This window comes from Pongo abelii, chromosome 18, assembly GCF_028885655.2.
Source record: "Pongo abelii isolate AG06213 chromosome 18, NHGRI_mPonAbe1-v2.0_pri, whole genome shotgun sequence".
In the NCBI taxonomy this organism is placed as follows: Eukaryota; Metazoa; Chordata; class Mammalia; order Primates; family Hominidae; genus Pongo; species Pongo abelii.
The window spans coordinates 56,635,560-56,650,604 of NC_072003.2; the positions used below are offsets into that span (position 1 = coordinate 56,635,560).

The window sequence follows — 15,045 nt, forward strand, 5'->3', positions numbered from 1 at the left end:
TCACTTGATCCTTCTACTTTAGCCTCCTGAGCAGCTGGGACTGCAGGCACAGGCCACCACACTAATTTTCGTATATTTTTTGTAGGGAGGGGGTTTCGCCATGTTTGTAGAGAGGGGGTTTCGCCAGGCTGGTCTCAGATTCCTGGGCTCAAGCCATCCTCCTGCCTCGGCCTCCCAAAGTGCTGGGATTACAGGTGTGAGCCACCGCATCTGGCCTGGAGTCCTGTTTAGCCTCAGGTCTGGCTAGCCTGAAAGCCTGGTTATTATGTCCAAATTAAATCTAAGTTCAGTCCTTAACATCCTAATGAGATAGATGGGGGTGATCATTCCCATTTTATGGGGGTAGAAGCTGGACCTGGGGAGGGTAGAGGGTGCCCAAAGGGTCGAATGAGGAAAAGCAGAGCTGTGCTTTGCATTTTCGCTTCTATTTTATGCCAGGCTCTGACCCGTACCCTATGGACATAAACTCACTTAGTCTTCACATTGGTCCTCGCAGTGGGGGTGGAGGCAGGTGGTGGACCCTACTGGTCTTGAGCTCAGACCTCAGAGCCAGCTGGCTGGGACGAATCCAGGATCCCTCATTTCCTGACTGGTGAACTTAAGAAAATGTCCTTTTTTTTTTTTTTTTTTTTTGACAGAGTCTCACTCTGTCACCCAGGCTAGAGTGCAGTGGTGTGATCTTGGCCAGGTTCAACCTCTGCCTCCCAGGTTCAAGCGGGGGGGGGTTGAGGAGAGAGAGGTCCCTGCCCTTGGGATCTCTGGCCCCTCTGCCCAGCCCAACTGGCTCATAGCGTGGGATGCTGGCTCCACAACTGGTTTCCCTCAGACTGGCAGCCTGGAGACACCAGTACAGCTCAGTCCTAGACCAAGGCGGAGCTGCTGACTCTTCTGGAGTCTCAGAGATTGTTGCCACTGCCTTTAGGGAAGGCTGCCATGAAGACAGACTGTGTTTTGATGTGCTCCCAAGGCTGGCAAGCCTCTGCACCCTTTGGCGAGAGCCTGTTGGAGGGCCGGTGCTGGGAAGCCCTCTCCCCAGTGCACTAGCGCAGTGCTCTCTTTGGGCAGATAGAGAACTCAGGCCCCACAAGAGGCAAGGCTTATCCAAGGCATGGCTACAGAGTTGAGGAGCCAAGAGCCACAGAGTTATCGGGGATGGGTTGGCAGCCACCTTGTTCTTTGGGCTAACAGCGGCCAAAGCAGAGGTGGGAGTGGGTGCAAAGCAGGGAGCGGGAGACCGGGAGGTGGAGGCAGGGAGGCCAGGGCTCTCTCTGGGTCCTGAGCTGTCCACATTCTGCTCATCATGGTGGTGGGAGGGGGGTTCTCCACTCTGATGCTGTGGATAACCTGGGGTGGATCCGGGCCTCAGTTTCCCCATCTATCCATATGAAGTTGGACTCAATCCTTCTTTCAGCAGACCCTGCACCAAGTCCCTGCTGACTTCAGGCTCCCTGCTGGGCTCTGGAGACGCATAGATCAACAAGGTCCTCCAGGAGCTTGGGATTCTAAGAGGGGAAATTTAGGGGTCCATCCTGATGTGGGCGAGGCATTCCCTGGATCAAAGAAGAGTTTGTCAGACCCAGGATGGAGGGGCCCTGAGTCCCTCCCGGCCCCTTGGCGCCCCGCTCTCTATTCCGTGGCCTGCTGGCCTTTTGTGTGTTGCCCACTTAGGAGAAAGGGCCCCAGGCCAGATCCTAGGGCATGTTCCCAGCTCATGGCAGGAGAGGAGGCCTTTGTACCCAGGCAGACCCGGTCCAGCCTCCTGGGGAAGGTCCCAGTATGACGAGCCTAGGATGGTGAGAAGCCCAGGGACACAAAGCCAGCTTGGTTCCTTGGCAACATCCTGAGGAATCCAGCGGCTGCACACTGGCTCCCTTCCTCTCCCCTCCCACCCTCCTGCCTGCGGGGGCTGGAGGCGGAGGCAGCCAGCCCCATTATAAAAAGCCACAGAGCTCTGGCGGGCGGCAAGGGGACAGCACTGAGCTCTGCCGCCTGGCTCTAGCCGCCTGCCTGGCCCCCGCCGGGACTCTTGCCCACCCTCAGCCATGGCTCCGATATCTCTCTCGTGGCTGCTCCGCTTGGCCACCCTCTGCCATCTGACCGTCCTGCTGGCCGGTAAGTGGGGCCTGGACTTGGGCACGAACAGGGTAGGGAGCCCTCAGCCCCTTGTCTATCCCTCAAGCCTGACATCAGGGGCCCCAGACCCTGCCTGGGTAAAGCTCAAGGCCGGTGGCAGCCCCTTCCCCAGGGATGTGCGGGAGGGGGCTGGGCGCCTCCCTTCCCCCAGATGCAGCGCTGGACAGATTTCCAGTTGCCAGCGACTGCCCTGCCTGGCCCAGCGAGCAAAGTGGCTGTGCCTGGAAGCATGGAGAGGTAGTGTGGGTGGCATAAGGGAGCCAGGTGTGGGTGTGCCAGGAGGGTGGGGGTGGAGGGAGCCTGCAGAAGCTCCTGCTGGGCACTGGGGTGGGAGGCCCTGGCTGACAGTGGCTGGCTCTTTCCATCAAGCGTTAATGTGTAACCTGCAGCCCTGGCCCTGGGCCAGGCCACAGTTGGGACTTTCTCCTGTCCTGTTTTCAAAGCCCCCAGGATTAGGGGGCCCAGGACCAGTGAAGGTCAAGGTCACTGCAGCTCATGGTTGGGGTTTGCCACTGCTGTGCTATTCTATAGCCCCAGTTGCTCTGCCTGTGTCTACCCATCATGCTGTCTTCCTCCTCCAAGCACAGTATAGAAAATGCTTTTGCCTCTAGTCACTCGCTTACTGAAGCCCAGGACCTGGTAGGGGTACATAATTAACCATCCTACCTGATATGGATAAGATGGAGGCCCAGAGAGGTTTAGAAACTGGCCTGATGATGCACAGCCAGTAAGTAGGGCAGGAGAGGGTAAGACTCATGGGACTGAATGCAGGAGAGAGCACAGATGCACATTCACCACCTCTGTGGGCCACATCACCTCCATGAACCGCTAGCCAGCCCCCTCCTCAGGGAGTGCCCCCACCATCTGGCAGGGTGACATTCAGAGAAGGTGGGCACACAGCAAGTCTGGGAGAATGAGAAGTAGTGCCCAGCATCCAGATATTTCCATGGAGCAAACTCACCCTGGGGCAGGCAGCAGGTGTGTGGGTGGATGGGCACGTGAGGGTGGTGGAGGTGAATTCCTGCTGGCTTCCTGCTTTCTGGGCTTGGGCCCTGAAGCCTGAGGTGTCTGGGGACAGTGAGATCTGGAAAGTGGGGAGTCAGATGGCGGCTGCTTTGCCACAGTCTTGCTGTGTGACCCTGAGCAGGGTCTTGCCTCCTCTGGTCCCAGTTGCTGCATCTTTAAATATAGCTATTACCTCTCCGGTGGATTGGGGGAGGGTGACAAGGTTCCAATGCCTATGGGGGTGTTTTGAAGAGGGCGGAGGAGGAGGATTACTTTTACTAAGCTGAGAGGGGGAAGGGTCCTAGGCTAGGATGGAAAGGGGACCCTAGGGGACCCTGGGTGCTCAAACTACCAGCCTGAGACTTTAGAACCAGGCTTCTGCCCTCATCTTGGTCATTGGCTTTACTGGAAGATCCTGGGCATTACTGGAACCTTTCTCAGCCTCAGTTTCTCCTCCTGTAAAACTGGGCATTTGACCAGGCTCACCTTGGAAGTCCTCTCCCGCGCTGACATGTATGGCTCTGAGAGGCCCTTGGGAGCCCCTATAGGACAAGGGGGTGGTTTGGAAGCCAGAGAGACCCCGAGAGGAGGCTGGGGGGTTCGTAGCTGCTTCCCTGACTAGTGTGGGGCAGCTGTGTCAGTCCCCAAATGTGGGTTTGTGGGGCTGTGTCAGGCAGGAGGCTTCCGTGCTTTATATAACAAACCTGCAGCTACGAGTCAGTGCAGAGCATTGCACCCCCCACTCCAAGAGCTGACGCATTCACTCCCACTCAAGTCCTGGCAAGAAAGAGAAAAAAACGAATCTGTTTTAAGCTCCTATAGCCTACCCGCCTCATTAGCAGTGGGGGTGGATGGGGAGGGTATGGGAGGATAAATTCAAGAGTGTCAGATCCAGGCCCCTGTCGAATTTAAATAAAAATTCCTCCATTTTTCTGTTGGTTAAGGTATTATGTCACAAAGCGCTTCCTTAGGCATTTTGTCCATTCATTAAACAAATAGTTATTGGACACCTACTGTGTGACAAGCCTGGTTCTAGGTACTGGGGCGGCATCAATAAATAAAACAGCCAAGGACCTCAGCCCTCGGGGTGCTGTAATTCAACTGCAGAGGACAGATAATACACAAAGTAAATCAGTAAACAATGTGGTCTGTTGGAAGGAGAAAAGGCACTGTGATCAAAAAATAGAGAGGGGTGGCTGGGCGCAGGGGCTCATGCCTGTAATCCCAGCATGTTGGGAGGCCAAGGCAGGCAGATCACCTGAGGTCAGGAGTTCAAGACCAGCCTGGCTAACATCGTGAAACTCTGTCTCTACTAAAAATACAAAATTAGCTGGGCGTGGTGGTGCATGCCTGTAGTCCCAGCTACTTGGGAGGCTGAGGCAAGAGAATCGCTTGAACCTGGGAGGCAGAGGGTTGGAGTGAGCCGAGATCATGCCACTGCACTCCAGCCTGGGTGACAGAGCGAGACTCCATTTCAAAAAAAAAAAAAAAAAAAGAAACGAAAAGAAAAAGAAAAATAGAGAGGGGAGAAGAGAGGTGTTGACATTTTAAATAGGGGTTAGGGAAGCCCACTGAGTAGGTGGCTTTGCACAGTTTGGAGGGGGGTGAGGGAGGGAGCCATGTGGTTATCTCTAGAGCAATGGTCCTCAGTGAGTAATTTTGCTCTCCTATGCGCCATTTGGCAATTTCTAGAGACATTTTTTACTTGTTACAAATGTCCCAATATTTTTGGTTCAGTTGAGCTACTTGCCTCTAGTGTGTAGAGGCCAGAGATGCTGCTAAACCTCCTACAGTGCCCGGGACAGCCCCCAAAACAAAGAATTGTCTGGTCCAAAATGTCAGTAGTGTCACTGTTGAGAAACGTTGCCCTGAGGGAAAAAAAATGCTTATTCTCACAACCACACTGTGCAGCAGGTATTGTCACGTCCATTTTACAAGTAAGGAAACTGAGGCTCAGAGAGTCCGAGTGACTTGCTCAGGACACACAGCTGGGCAATGGCTCAAGCCCTCTCTTTATCACCTCATCCAGCAACCTAGGACATTTCCTGAGTCTCCTTCTAAGACCCTGGAAGACTCTGAGAAGTCCTTGAGGTCCAACCTAAAGGAGAATTCCTCCAAGAAGCCTCCCCTGATCATTTGAAGTTGGAAGTGGTCTCTCCCTCATGTAAACCCCAGTATGTTTGTGGTATGTTCTGGAACACTGTGTTTCTACCTGGCATCTAGGGTAGCCTAGAACAGTGGGGTGTTTAGGGGCTGGGTAGAAAACTAGCTCTGCCACCATGCAGCTGTGTGGCACTAGGCACATTTAACCTCTCTTATTTCCAGCTTCTGCATCTGTAAAATGGGGATAATAATACTCCCTTTGCAGGGATGTTGGGAATTAAAGAGAGCAGATGTGTACATGCTGGACACAGGGTCTGATACACAGTAGGTGCTCAATTAAAAAAAATAAAATAAAAGCTCCGATACTTTGTGTGCCTGTTTTACCTGTCCATCAGGCTGGGAGCCTTCTGAGGCCAGAGGCATTCCTTGTTCATCTCACTGTACCTCACAGCACCCAGCACAGGGCCTGGCAAGAGGAACCAGCATTTGTTGGTTGACTGAATAAACAGAGTGATCTGATGGCATTTATTGGGATGGAAGCACTCTCTCCAAACTCAGCACCAGTGCCTATGGGAGAAAGAGCTCAAGGTTAAGGATAAGAGGGCCTGAGATTTTTGTATATACTCCAAAGTAATTCTAGCCAGTGTTGGCTGAATCAGGAAGTGGATGGATGGATGGATGGATGGATGGATGGATGTATGGATGGATGGATGGATGGATGGGTGGATGGAGAGATGGATGAATGGATGAATGGATGGATGGATAGATGGATGGATGGATGGATGGATGGATGGATGGATGGAAGAAGGGATGGGGAGGGGATGATGAGGGATGGATGAGTGGGTGAGATAAAAGGGGGTGGAAGATTGACACGTGGTAGGTAGGGGAGAGGGAGTGGGTAGATGGATGAATGGAGATGAATAGGGGTTGGGCAGGAGGTGGCAGGTGGGTGAGGAATGGGTAGAAGATTGATAAGAGTGGGTGGACGGGTGGATGGATAGGTAGATAGATGCATTAAAGAGAGATAAGTAAATTGAGACTAATTTCATTCAATGAATATTGATTGAGTATCCACCTTGTGCTTGATGCTGGGAAACTGTGATACCAAGATAGACGAGGTCCCTGCCTTCCTGACATTCCTATGACAGATAATATATGACTGGCTGGATGAGGCATGTCTCCATTTACAGAAAGGAAAACTTCAGCTCTGAGAAGGGACAGGCTCCCCAGGTTAGTTAAACAATCTTCCTGGCAGAACCAAGAACTGAGCCGGGCCAGGACCATTCAGGGACCGTGGCAGAGGGTGGGGACTTTGGAGACAGGATGACTCTGTGGCTCTTTAAAGCCCTGGAGGTGGGCAATGGTTTTCCCCATCTTGGATTTGGGGCGCACAGAATGGACCTTCTTTCCTATCCATTGGGCAGCCTCCCTTGCCTCCTCCTGTCTCTGGTCACTCAGAGGCACCATATTTTCTGGGGCTTCCCAAAGAAGACACCTGCAGGCCATTTTAGGGGACTGCCACCTGGCTCCACTCAATTGGGCCTGGGGAGGCTGCAGGTGAGTCAGTCTGAGGTCCCATTGCAGAAGGAGGGTGGCCAGCCCACACAGTGACTTTTATATCCTGGTTACTCAGAGAGAAAGGACAGCCCTGTGACCTGGGGAGCCCCTCCTGCACACAGCCCCCAACCCCCTGAGGCTACTAGTGCTGCTCCTTGATGACTCAACCCAGACCTGCCGGCCCTAAACCACCTTCCCACAAAGCAGGGTGGGCCAAAGCTAAGGGGGAGCGATGGAGAGAGGAAGCAGCAGACTCTACAAAGTCTCTGTGTGTGCACACGCGTGCATGCACCTGTATTTGGGAAAGTGGAGTATGTTTGCATGGCCACATATATGTAAATATTTCTGTATGAGCAGTTCGTGTTCTGGTGGAGCCCAGGGATGCCCTGGGGGTTTCCCAGGCTCTGGAGGGCTAGATAAGATCAGCTTGCTCTCTTGTCTGCCCTGGCCTCCAGATGTTTGCAAAACCCTCTGGGGTCTTGCTTTTGCTGCACATAACCTTGACCTAGATCTGAAACTCAAGCTCTTCCTTGTTTTTTATACTCATCCTCCTTGAGCTCACGCTGAGCAGAAAAAAATTTGCTGGAGATTATAGGGGAAGAGAAAAGGTGGAAATGCAATGTAAACAACTTCAAATGTTTATATCAAATAGTTGGGTTTATTTGTCCTGTCCCCGGGTTTCTCTCTGATTCCACATGACATTCAGCTACTGCCTGCCCCTTCCGCCCCACTCTGCCCCCACCCTATTCATACTGTCCATCTCCAACCCTCCTCCTTACTCTTCTTGCTCCAAGAATTTCAAATGCCTCTTCCCTCTTAGGTAGGATGACTCAGTACCTTTCAGCAACTGCTCTCAGGCTCATTCTGGCTCTTAGCAGCAGAACAAAGGATCATCTATTCAGCAGATCCCACCTTCCTTAGAAAGCAGTTGTACTTATATATTTTTTTAAAAGTTTATTGCTGGGCATGGTGGCTTGCATCTGTAATCCCAGCTATTCTGAAGGTTGAAGTGGGAGAATCGCTTGAGGTCGGGGTTCAAGACCAGCCTGGGCAACATAGCAAGACTCTGTCTCTTAAAAAAATTAGCCAGGCATGGTAGCATGCACCAGTAGTCCCAGCTACTTGGGAGGCTGAGGCAAGAGATCTCTTTTTTTTTTTTTTTTTTTTTTTGAGACTGAGTCTTGTTCTGTCACCCAGGCTTTAGTGCAGTGGTACGATCTCGGCTCACTGCAACCTCTGCCTCCTGGATTCAAGCAATTCTCCTGTCTCAGCTTCCCAAGTAGCTGGGATTAAAGGTGCAAACCATCATGCCAGGCTAATTTTTGTATTTGTAGTAGAGACAAGGTTTCACCATATTGATCAGGCTGGTCTCAAACTCCTGACCTCAGGTGATCTATCTGCCTCGGCCTCCCAAAGTGCTGGGATTACAAGTGTGAGCCACCACACCCGGCCATGAGGATCTCTTGAGCCCAGGATTTTGAGGTTGCAGTGAGCTAGGATTATACCACTGCACTCTAGCCTGGGTAACAGAACAAGACCCTATCTCTTAAAACAAAAAAACAAAAAAAAAAGGCAGCAGGAAGAAATAAGGCAGAGGTGAGGGGATAGGCAAGGCCACAGGCCTGGTGGGGACTAGAGCCGGCCTGGTAGGAGAACCTGTTCCATCACTTGCTGGCTGTGTGACCTTAGCAGGTCCCTGTCACTCTCAGATTCATCCCCCCTGCTGCACAATGGACCACTTAATTTTAAAAATTAACCCAGGCATGGTGGCTCATGCCTGCAATCCCAGCACTTTGGGAGGCCAAGGAGGGCAGATCACCTGAGGTCAGAAGTTTGAGACCAGCCTGACCAACATGGAGAAACCCCATCTCTACTAAAAATACAAAATTAATCAGGCGTCATGGCACATGCCTGTAATCCTAGCTACTCAGAAGGCTGAGGCAGGAGAATCGCTTGAACTCGGGAGGTGGAGGTTGCGGTGAGCTGAGATCATGCCATTGCACTCCAGCCTAGGCAACAAGAGCAAAAGTCTGTCTCAAAAAAAAAAAAAAAATTAAACTCTTAATATGTGCCAGGCAAAAAGAACTCTATAAATAAGAATTCACATTTCTTATTCTTACAACAAGACTATGAGGTAGATATTATTTTTGTTCCTATTTTACAGGTGGAGAAACTGAGGCATAGAGAAGTTTGGCGGGGGAGGGAGGCTGATTCAAAGGCCTTGAAGGTCAGGGCGTACAGGGGATCAGCTTTGGCTTGGGTGGTGTGGCCGGGACAATCTGGCACGGGGTTGAGAAGCCAGATGCCCACAGACATCCCTGCTGACCAGGAACCTCTTTGGACTCAGGACAGCACCACGGTGTGACGAAATGCAACATCACGTGCAGCAAGATGACATCAAAGATACCTGTAGCTTTGCTCATCCACTATCAACAGAACAAGGCATCGTGCGGCAAACGCGCAATCGTGTAGGTACTGCCCTCGAGGCCTCTGAAATCCCCTTCGGGCCCTTGGAATATTCCCAGACCTCTGAGAATCTATGTCCACACCTCCGCTCCCATACCTGGGCTCCCAGGCAAAGACCTCAGCACACGCTTCTCTTGCCCCGGCCTGCAGGCCACCTCACTGACCTTAATTTCTGTGCTACATGGCTAAGGTGGATATTGGCTTCCTGAATGGCCCAGTGTAGCTGGGTGGCAGCCACCCTGGCTTGTGGCCTGGAGCAGCCATGAAGGGTGGTAATTCCTCCTGGGCTGAAGCACATGTTACCCACACTCGAACCCACTATATTTCATGGGGCGGTGTGAGTAGGCATAAAGCATGACGGTCTTACTTAAAATGCAGGTTCCAGACTCTAACAGACCTGATGCAAATCCTGCCTTCCCTCTTACTGGCTGGGTGGCCCTGCTTCCATTGCTTACTTTTTGCACCTTGGTTTCCTTGTCTGTAAAATGGGTAGCTAGGACAGGATGTAACTAAAGTGCTTGGCAAGGGTGCGGGTGGCTAATGCCTGTAATACCAGCAGTTTTGAAGGCTGAGGCTGGTGGATCACTTGAGGCCAGGAGTTCAAGACCAGGCTGGCCAACATGGTGAAACCCCCTCTCTACTAAAAATACAAAAACTAACCGGGCATGGTGGTGGGCGCCTGTAATCCCAGCTACTCGGGAGGTTGAGGCAGGAGAATCGCCTGAACCCAGGAGGTGGAGGTTGCAGTGAGCCAAGATGGCACCACTGCACTCTGGCCTGGGCAACATTGTGAGACTCCATCTCAAAAAAAAAAAAGAAAAAAAAGAAAAGAAAAAAAGAAAAAGACAAAGAAAAATAAATAAAGTGCCTGGCAGGGTGCTGTCAGTAGGAGCTGCAGAGATCACTATCTCCATTTGACAGACAGGAAACAGGGCCATTTTGAGACTTTGGGGAGGGATTGAGCCATTGTCCCCCTGGCTGTTGAGGACCCTGGCCATCTTGGTCACTTGCTCCTCCTGGGGGCTCTCTTGGGTCCTGTCTAACCAGCCAGCCCTGAGACCTTTCCCCAGGACTGACTTTTGGGACCTAAAGCAGCCTCAGCCAGACCTAGGGGCCAGGCAGCAGGAAATGGCCAATGGCCCTTTGCTTTCTAGGCTCAGCTAAAGGAAGTCTGGCACTTCCTCTCCTCAATTATGCAGTTTCTAAGGTGGGCAAGGTACTGAGCGTGCTCCTGCCGGACCTCTTTGCTGATCGGTCAAGGCTTACTTCCCCAAGACACCCCCAAGTATTTTTTGTTTTCTAGATGAAGGGGAAGAAGGAAGTGGGGGAGGGGATCACTGTGCCCAGGGGGCCCGCAGGGTCATACTTGCTTCCTGGACTTCTCTGGCTTCCCAGCATCCTGGAGCCAGGTGCCTTTACTTCACCTCTCTGAGCCTTGGTTTCCTCATGTGTAAAACGGGGATGAGCCTGGTAGCCATCTTGTGGAATGGATGTAAGGTTTAAACATGGGCAAAATGCCAAGCACAGGCCGTGGCATGGAGCCAGGGCCTCTGTCAGCTCTGAGCTGTGGGCTTGGTGGTGAACCAGCCACACAGGGCTTCAGAGGAAGTTCAAGATTTGGAGGGCACTCGGGATCCCAATGAGGCCGCCACATATTTGGCTCTAGCCCCTTCTGTCCGTGAACACACATCAGGCGGGGAGGAGAGGGGCCCTGAGCACAGCCTGTAGCTGTGAAACTGAAGGAGAGGAGCAACAAGACTCACAAAGTCTCATAAGGCCTGTTCTAGAGTAAGGAGGCCCCATACAGAGCTCATCTGAGGTCCCCTCCCCAGCAGAAGACTCAAAGCCCACAGCCCCCTGCCTTAATTGTAACAATATTATCGACATTGTTATTATTTTCAGCTATTACTGATCTACTCGGAGCCGGGTGCTTCACATAATTTACCTTTTTTTACAGTAACACAGAAGTAGGATGATCAACTCGTCCCTGTTTGCCTGGGGACTTCCCCAGTTTTAAAATGGAAAGTCCCTCATCCTGAGCACCCCCTCCATCCCAATTTTTCTGGGACGGCTGGTCACCCTACAGATGGGAGGCTTTCCTATTTCCATTACTCGGGTGAGGACCTGGGAGCTCAGGAGGGCAGGTTGCCCCAGCTGGTCAGTTGCCTCACAGCCGCTAAGTGGGAGGGCAGGGTTTCCAGCCGGGTGTGTTCACCTGCAGAGTATTGGTGCTGTGCCCCCACACCACGCTGGCCCGGGTTTCTGGTATCTGGGCATCACCGGATCCCTGTCTTCCTCCCTTGTAGCTTGGAGACGAGACAGCACAGGCTGTTCTGTGCCGACCCGAAGGAGCAATGGGTCAAGGACGCGATGCAGCATCTGGACCGCCAGGCTGCTGCTCTAACTCGAAATGGCGGCACCTTCGAGAAGCAGATCGGCGAGGTGAAGCCCAGGACCACCCCTGCCGCCGGGGGAATGGACGAGTCTGTGGTCCTGGAGCCCGAAGCCACAGGCGAAAGCAGTAGCCTGGAGCCGACTCCTTCTTCCCAGGAGGCACAGAGGGCCCTGGGGACCTCCCCAGAGCTGCCGATGGGCGTGACTGGTTCCTCAGGGACCGGGCTCGCCCCGACGCCAAAGGCTCAGGATGGAGGGCCTGTGGGCACCGAGCTTTTCCGAGTGCCTCCCGTCTCCACTGCCGCCACGTGGCAGAGTTCTGCTCCCCACCAACCTGGGCCCGGCCTCTGGGCTGAGGGAAAGACCTCTGAGGCCCCGTCCACCCAGGGCCCCTCCACCCAGGCCTCCACTACGTCCTCCCCAGCCCCAGAGGAGAACACTCCGTCTGAAGGCCAGCGTGTGTGGGGTCAGGGACAGAGCCCCAGGCCAGAAAACTCTCTGGAGCGGGAGGAGATGGGTCCCGTGCCAGCGCACACGGATGCCTTCCAGGACTGGGGGCCTGGCAGCATGGCCCACGTCTCTGTGATCCCTGTCTCCTCAGAAGGGACTCCCAGCAGGGAGCCAGTGGCTTCAGGCAGCTGGACCCCTAAGGCTGAGGAACCCATCCATGCCACCATGGATCCCCAGAGGCTGGGCGTCCTTATCACTCCCGTCCCTGACGCCCAGGCTGCCACCCGAAGGCAGGCGGTGGGGCTGCTGGCCTTCCTTGGCCTCCTCTTCTGCCTGGGGGTGGCCATGTTCACATATCAGAGCCTCCAGGGCTGCCCTCGAAAGATGGCGGGAGAGATGGTGGAGGGCCTTCGCTACATCCCCCGGAGCTGTGGTAGTAATTCGTATGTCCTGGTGCCCGTGTGAACTCCTGTGTCTAGTTGTTTGATTCAGACAGCTGCCTGGGATTCCTCATCCTCATACCCACCCCCACCCAAGGGCCTGGCCTGAGCTGGGATGATTGGAGCGGGGAGGTGGGATCCTCCAGGTGCACAAGCTCCAAGTTCCCAGGCACTCCCCAGGAGGCCAGCCTTGACAATTCTCCACCTGCCAGGGACAGAGGGGGTGGCCTCCCAACTCACCCCAGCCCCAAAACTTTCCTCTGCTGCTGGCTGGTTAGAGGTTCCCTTTGACGCCATCCCAGCCCCAGTGAACAATTATTTATTAAACGCCCAGCCCCCTCTGACTCATGCTGCCCTGTGAGTACTACAGTCCTCCCATCTCACACATGAGCATCAGGCCAGGCCCTCTGCCCACTCCCCGCAACCTCATTGTGTCCCTTGGTCCTGCGGCAGTTGCCAGTCACCCCGGCCACCTGCGGTGCTATCTCCCCCAGCCCCGTCCTCTGTACAGAGCCCACGCCCCCACTGGGACATGTCTTTTCTTGCATGAGGCTAGTGTGGTGTTTCCTGGCACTGCTTCCAGTGAGGCTCTGCCCTTGGTTAGGCATTGTGGGAAGGGGAGATAAGGGTATCTGGTGGCTTTCCTCTTTGGTCTACACTGTGCTGAGTCTGAAGGCTGGGTTCTGATCCTAGTTCCACCATCAACCCACCAGCACACTCCCATCTGTGAAAGGAAAGAGGGAGTGACATCACTCACTGACCTGAGGCCCTTCTCTCCAGCCCCTGGATGCAGCCTCACAGTCCTTATCAGCAGAGCACCTTAGACAGTCCCTGCCAATGGACTAACTTGTCTTTGGACCCCGAGGCCCAGAGGGCCTGCAAGGGAGTGAGTTGATAGCACAGATCCTGCCCTGTGGGCCCCCAAATGGAAGTGGGCAGAGCAGAGACAATCCCTGAAGGCCCCACCCAGGCTTAGCCACTGAGACAGCCCGAGCTCTGCCTCCCATCACCCCCTAAGAGGGAGGAGGGAGGGCTCCAGACACATGTCTAAGAAGCCCAGGAAAGGCTCCAGGAGCAGCCACACTCCTGACGCTTCTTCAGAGACTCCTGCAGGCAGCCAGGCCACAAGACCCCTGTGGTCCCACCCCACACGCGCTAGATTCTTTCCTGAGGCTGGGTTCCCTTCCCACCTCTCTCACTCCTTGAAAACACTGTTCTCTGCCCTCCAAGACCTTCTCCTTCATCTTTGTCCCCACCGCAGACAGGACCAGGGATTTCCATGATGTTTTCCATGAGTCCCCTTTTTGTTTCTGAAAGGGACACTACCCGGGAAGGGGACTGGGACATGGGAAAGGGGAAGTTGTAGGCATAAAGTCAGGGGTTCCCTTTTTTGGCTGCTGAAGGCTCTAGCATGCCTGGATGGGGCCGCACCGGCTGGCCTGGCCCCTCAGGGTCCCTGGTGGCAGCTCACCTCTCCCTTGGATTGTCCCCGACCCTTGCCCTCTACCTGAGGAGCCTCTTATGGGCTGGGTTCTACCCAGGTGCTAGGAACACTCCTTCACAGATGGGTGCTTGGAGGAAGGGAACCCAGCTCTGGTCCATAGAGAGCAAGATGCTGTGCCGCCCTGCCCACCCGGCCTCTGCACTCCCCTGCTGGGCGTGGCGCAGTATATTCAGGAAGCTCAGGGCCTGGCTCAGGTGGGGTCACTCTGGCAGCTCAGAGAGAGTGGGAGTGGGTCCAATGCACTTTGTTCTGGCTCTTCCAGGCTGGGAGAGCCTTCCAGGGGTGGGACTCCCTGTGATGGGGCCCTGCCTCCTTTGTGAGGAAGCTGCTGGGACCAGCTGGTCTCCCTTCCATGGACTTTGTTATTTTCTCCAAGCAGGACATGGACAAGGATGATCTAGGAAGACTTTGGAAAGAGTAGGAAGACTTTGGAAAGACTTTTCCAACCCTCATCACCAATGTCTGTGCCATTTTGTATTTTACTAATAAAATTTAAAAGTCTTGTGAATCAATACGGGTGATTTCTCCGGGGACAAGTCCAGCAACCAGGGCTTCAGAGGGGAAGAAGTGGGGCAGGGGTGGGGGGCTGGGGGCAAGACCCCTTTCAGCCCTGGAGACCCCTATCTCCAGTTCACCTGGGGCAGAAGAGCAGACATTTTTACAGTCAGCAAGAGAAGAAGCACCAGGGATTGGAGTGAGGAGTGCCGAGCCCTCAGCCCAGCTCTGTTCTGCCCGGCTGTGTGATGTTGGGCCAGGGCCCTCAACTCTCTGGGTGTTATAAATGTGAGGCCTCTCCTAGTCTGGCAGGACTCAGAATCCCTCATGAAGCCCTACCCTATGCCTGCTGAACTACCATCCCAGGGGCCCTGGGACCACTCTCAGTGAACTGGTGCCCCATGGGAGGAAACTGGCCCCTAGATTCCTCTTTGCAGCCTTCCTGGTTCAGATGAAGATCAAAGAGGGATTACTTCTTAAGGGACTTGGGAGTTCATA

General features: G+C 53.9%; 1 protein-coding gene across 2 annotated transcripts; it reads left to right on the forward strand.

The window, feature by feature from the left end:
* Positions 1–1,942: 1,942 nt before the first annotated feature.
* CX3CL1 (C-X3-C motif chemokine ligand 1) lies at positions 1,943–14,564 on the forward strand. 2 transcript variants are annotated; one of them, XM_009250747.4, is made up of 3 exons: positions 1,943–2,112; positions 9,146–9,266; positions 11,571–14,564. In XM_009250747.4, exons 1-3 carry the CDS (start codon positions 2,043–2,045, stop codon positions 12,571–12,573), a joined length of 1,194 nt encoding a protein of 397 aa, XP_009249022.1. In that variant the 5' UTR covers positions 1,943–2,042; the 3' UTR covers positions 12,574–14,564.
* The last annotated feature ends 481 nt before the right edge of the window (positions 14,565–15,045 follow it).

Bases quoted from the DNA above. Each gene is read 5' to 3' on its own strand.
- CX3CL1 (XM_009250747.4), top strand. From the start codon at position 2,043: ATGGCTCCGATATCTCTCTCGTGGCTGCTCCGCTTGGCCACCCTCTGC. The intron at 2,113-9,145 runs GTAAGTGGGGCC...CTTTGGACTCAG, and splicing joins TCTGACCGTCCTGCTGGCCG to GACAGCACCACGGTGTGACG. The intron at 9,267-11,570 runs GTAGGTACTGCC...CCTCCCTTGTAG, and splicing joins TGCGGCAAACGCGCAATCGT to CTTGGAGACGAGACAGCACA.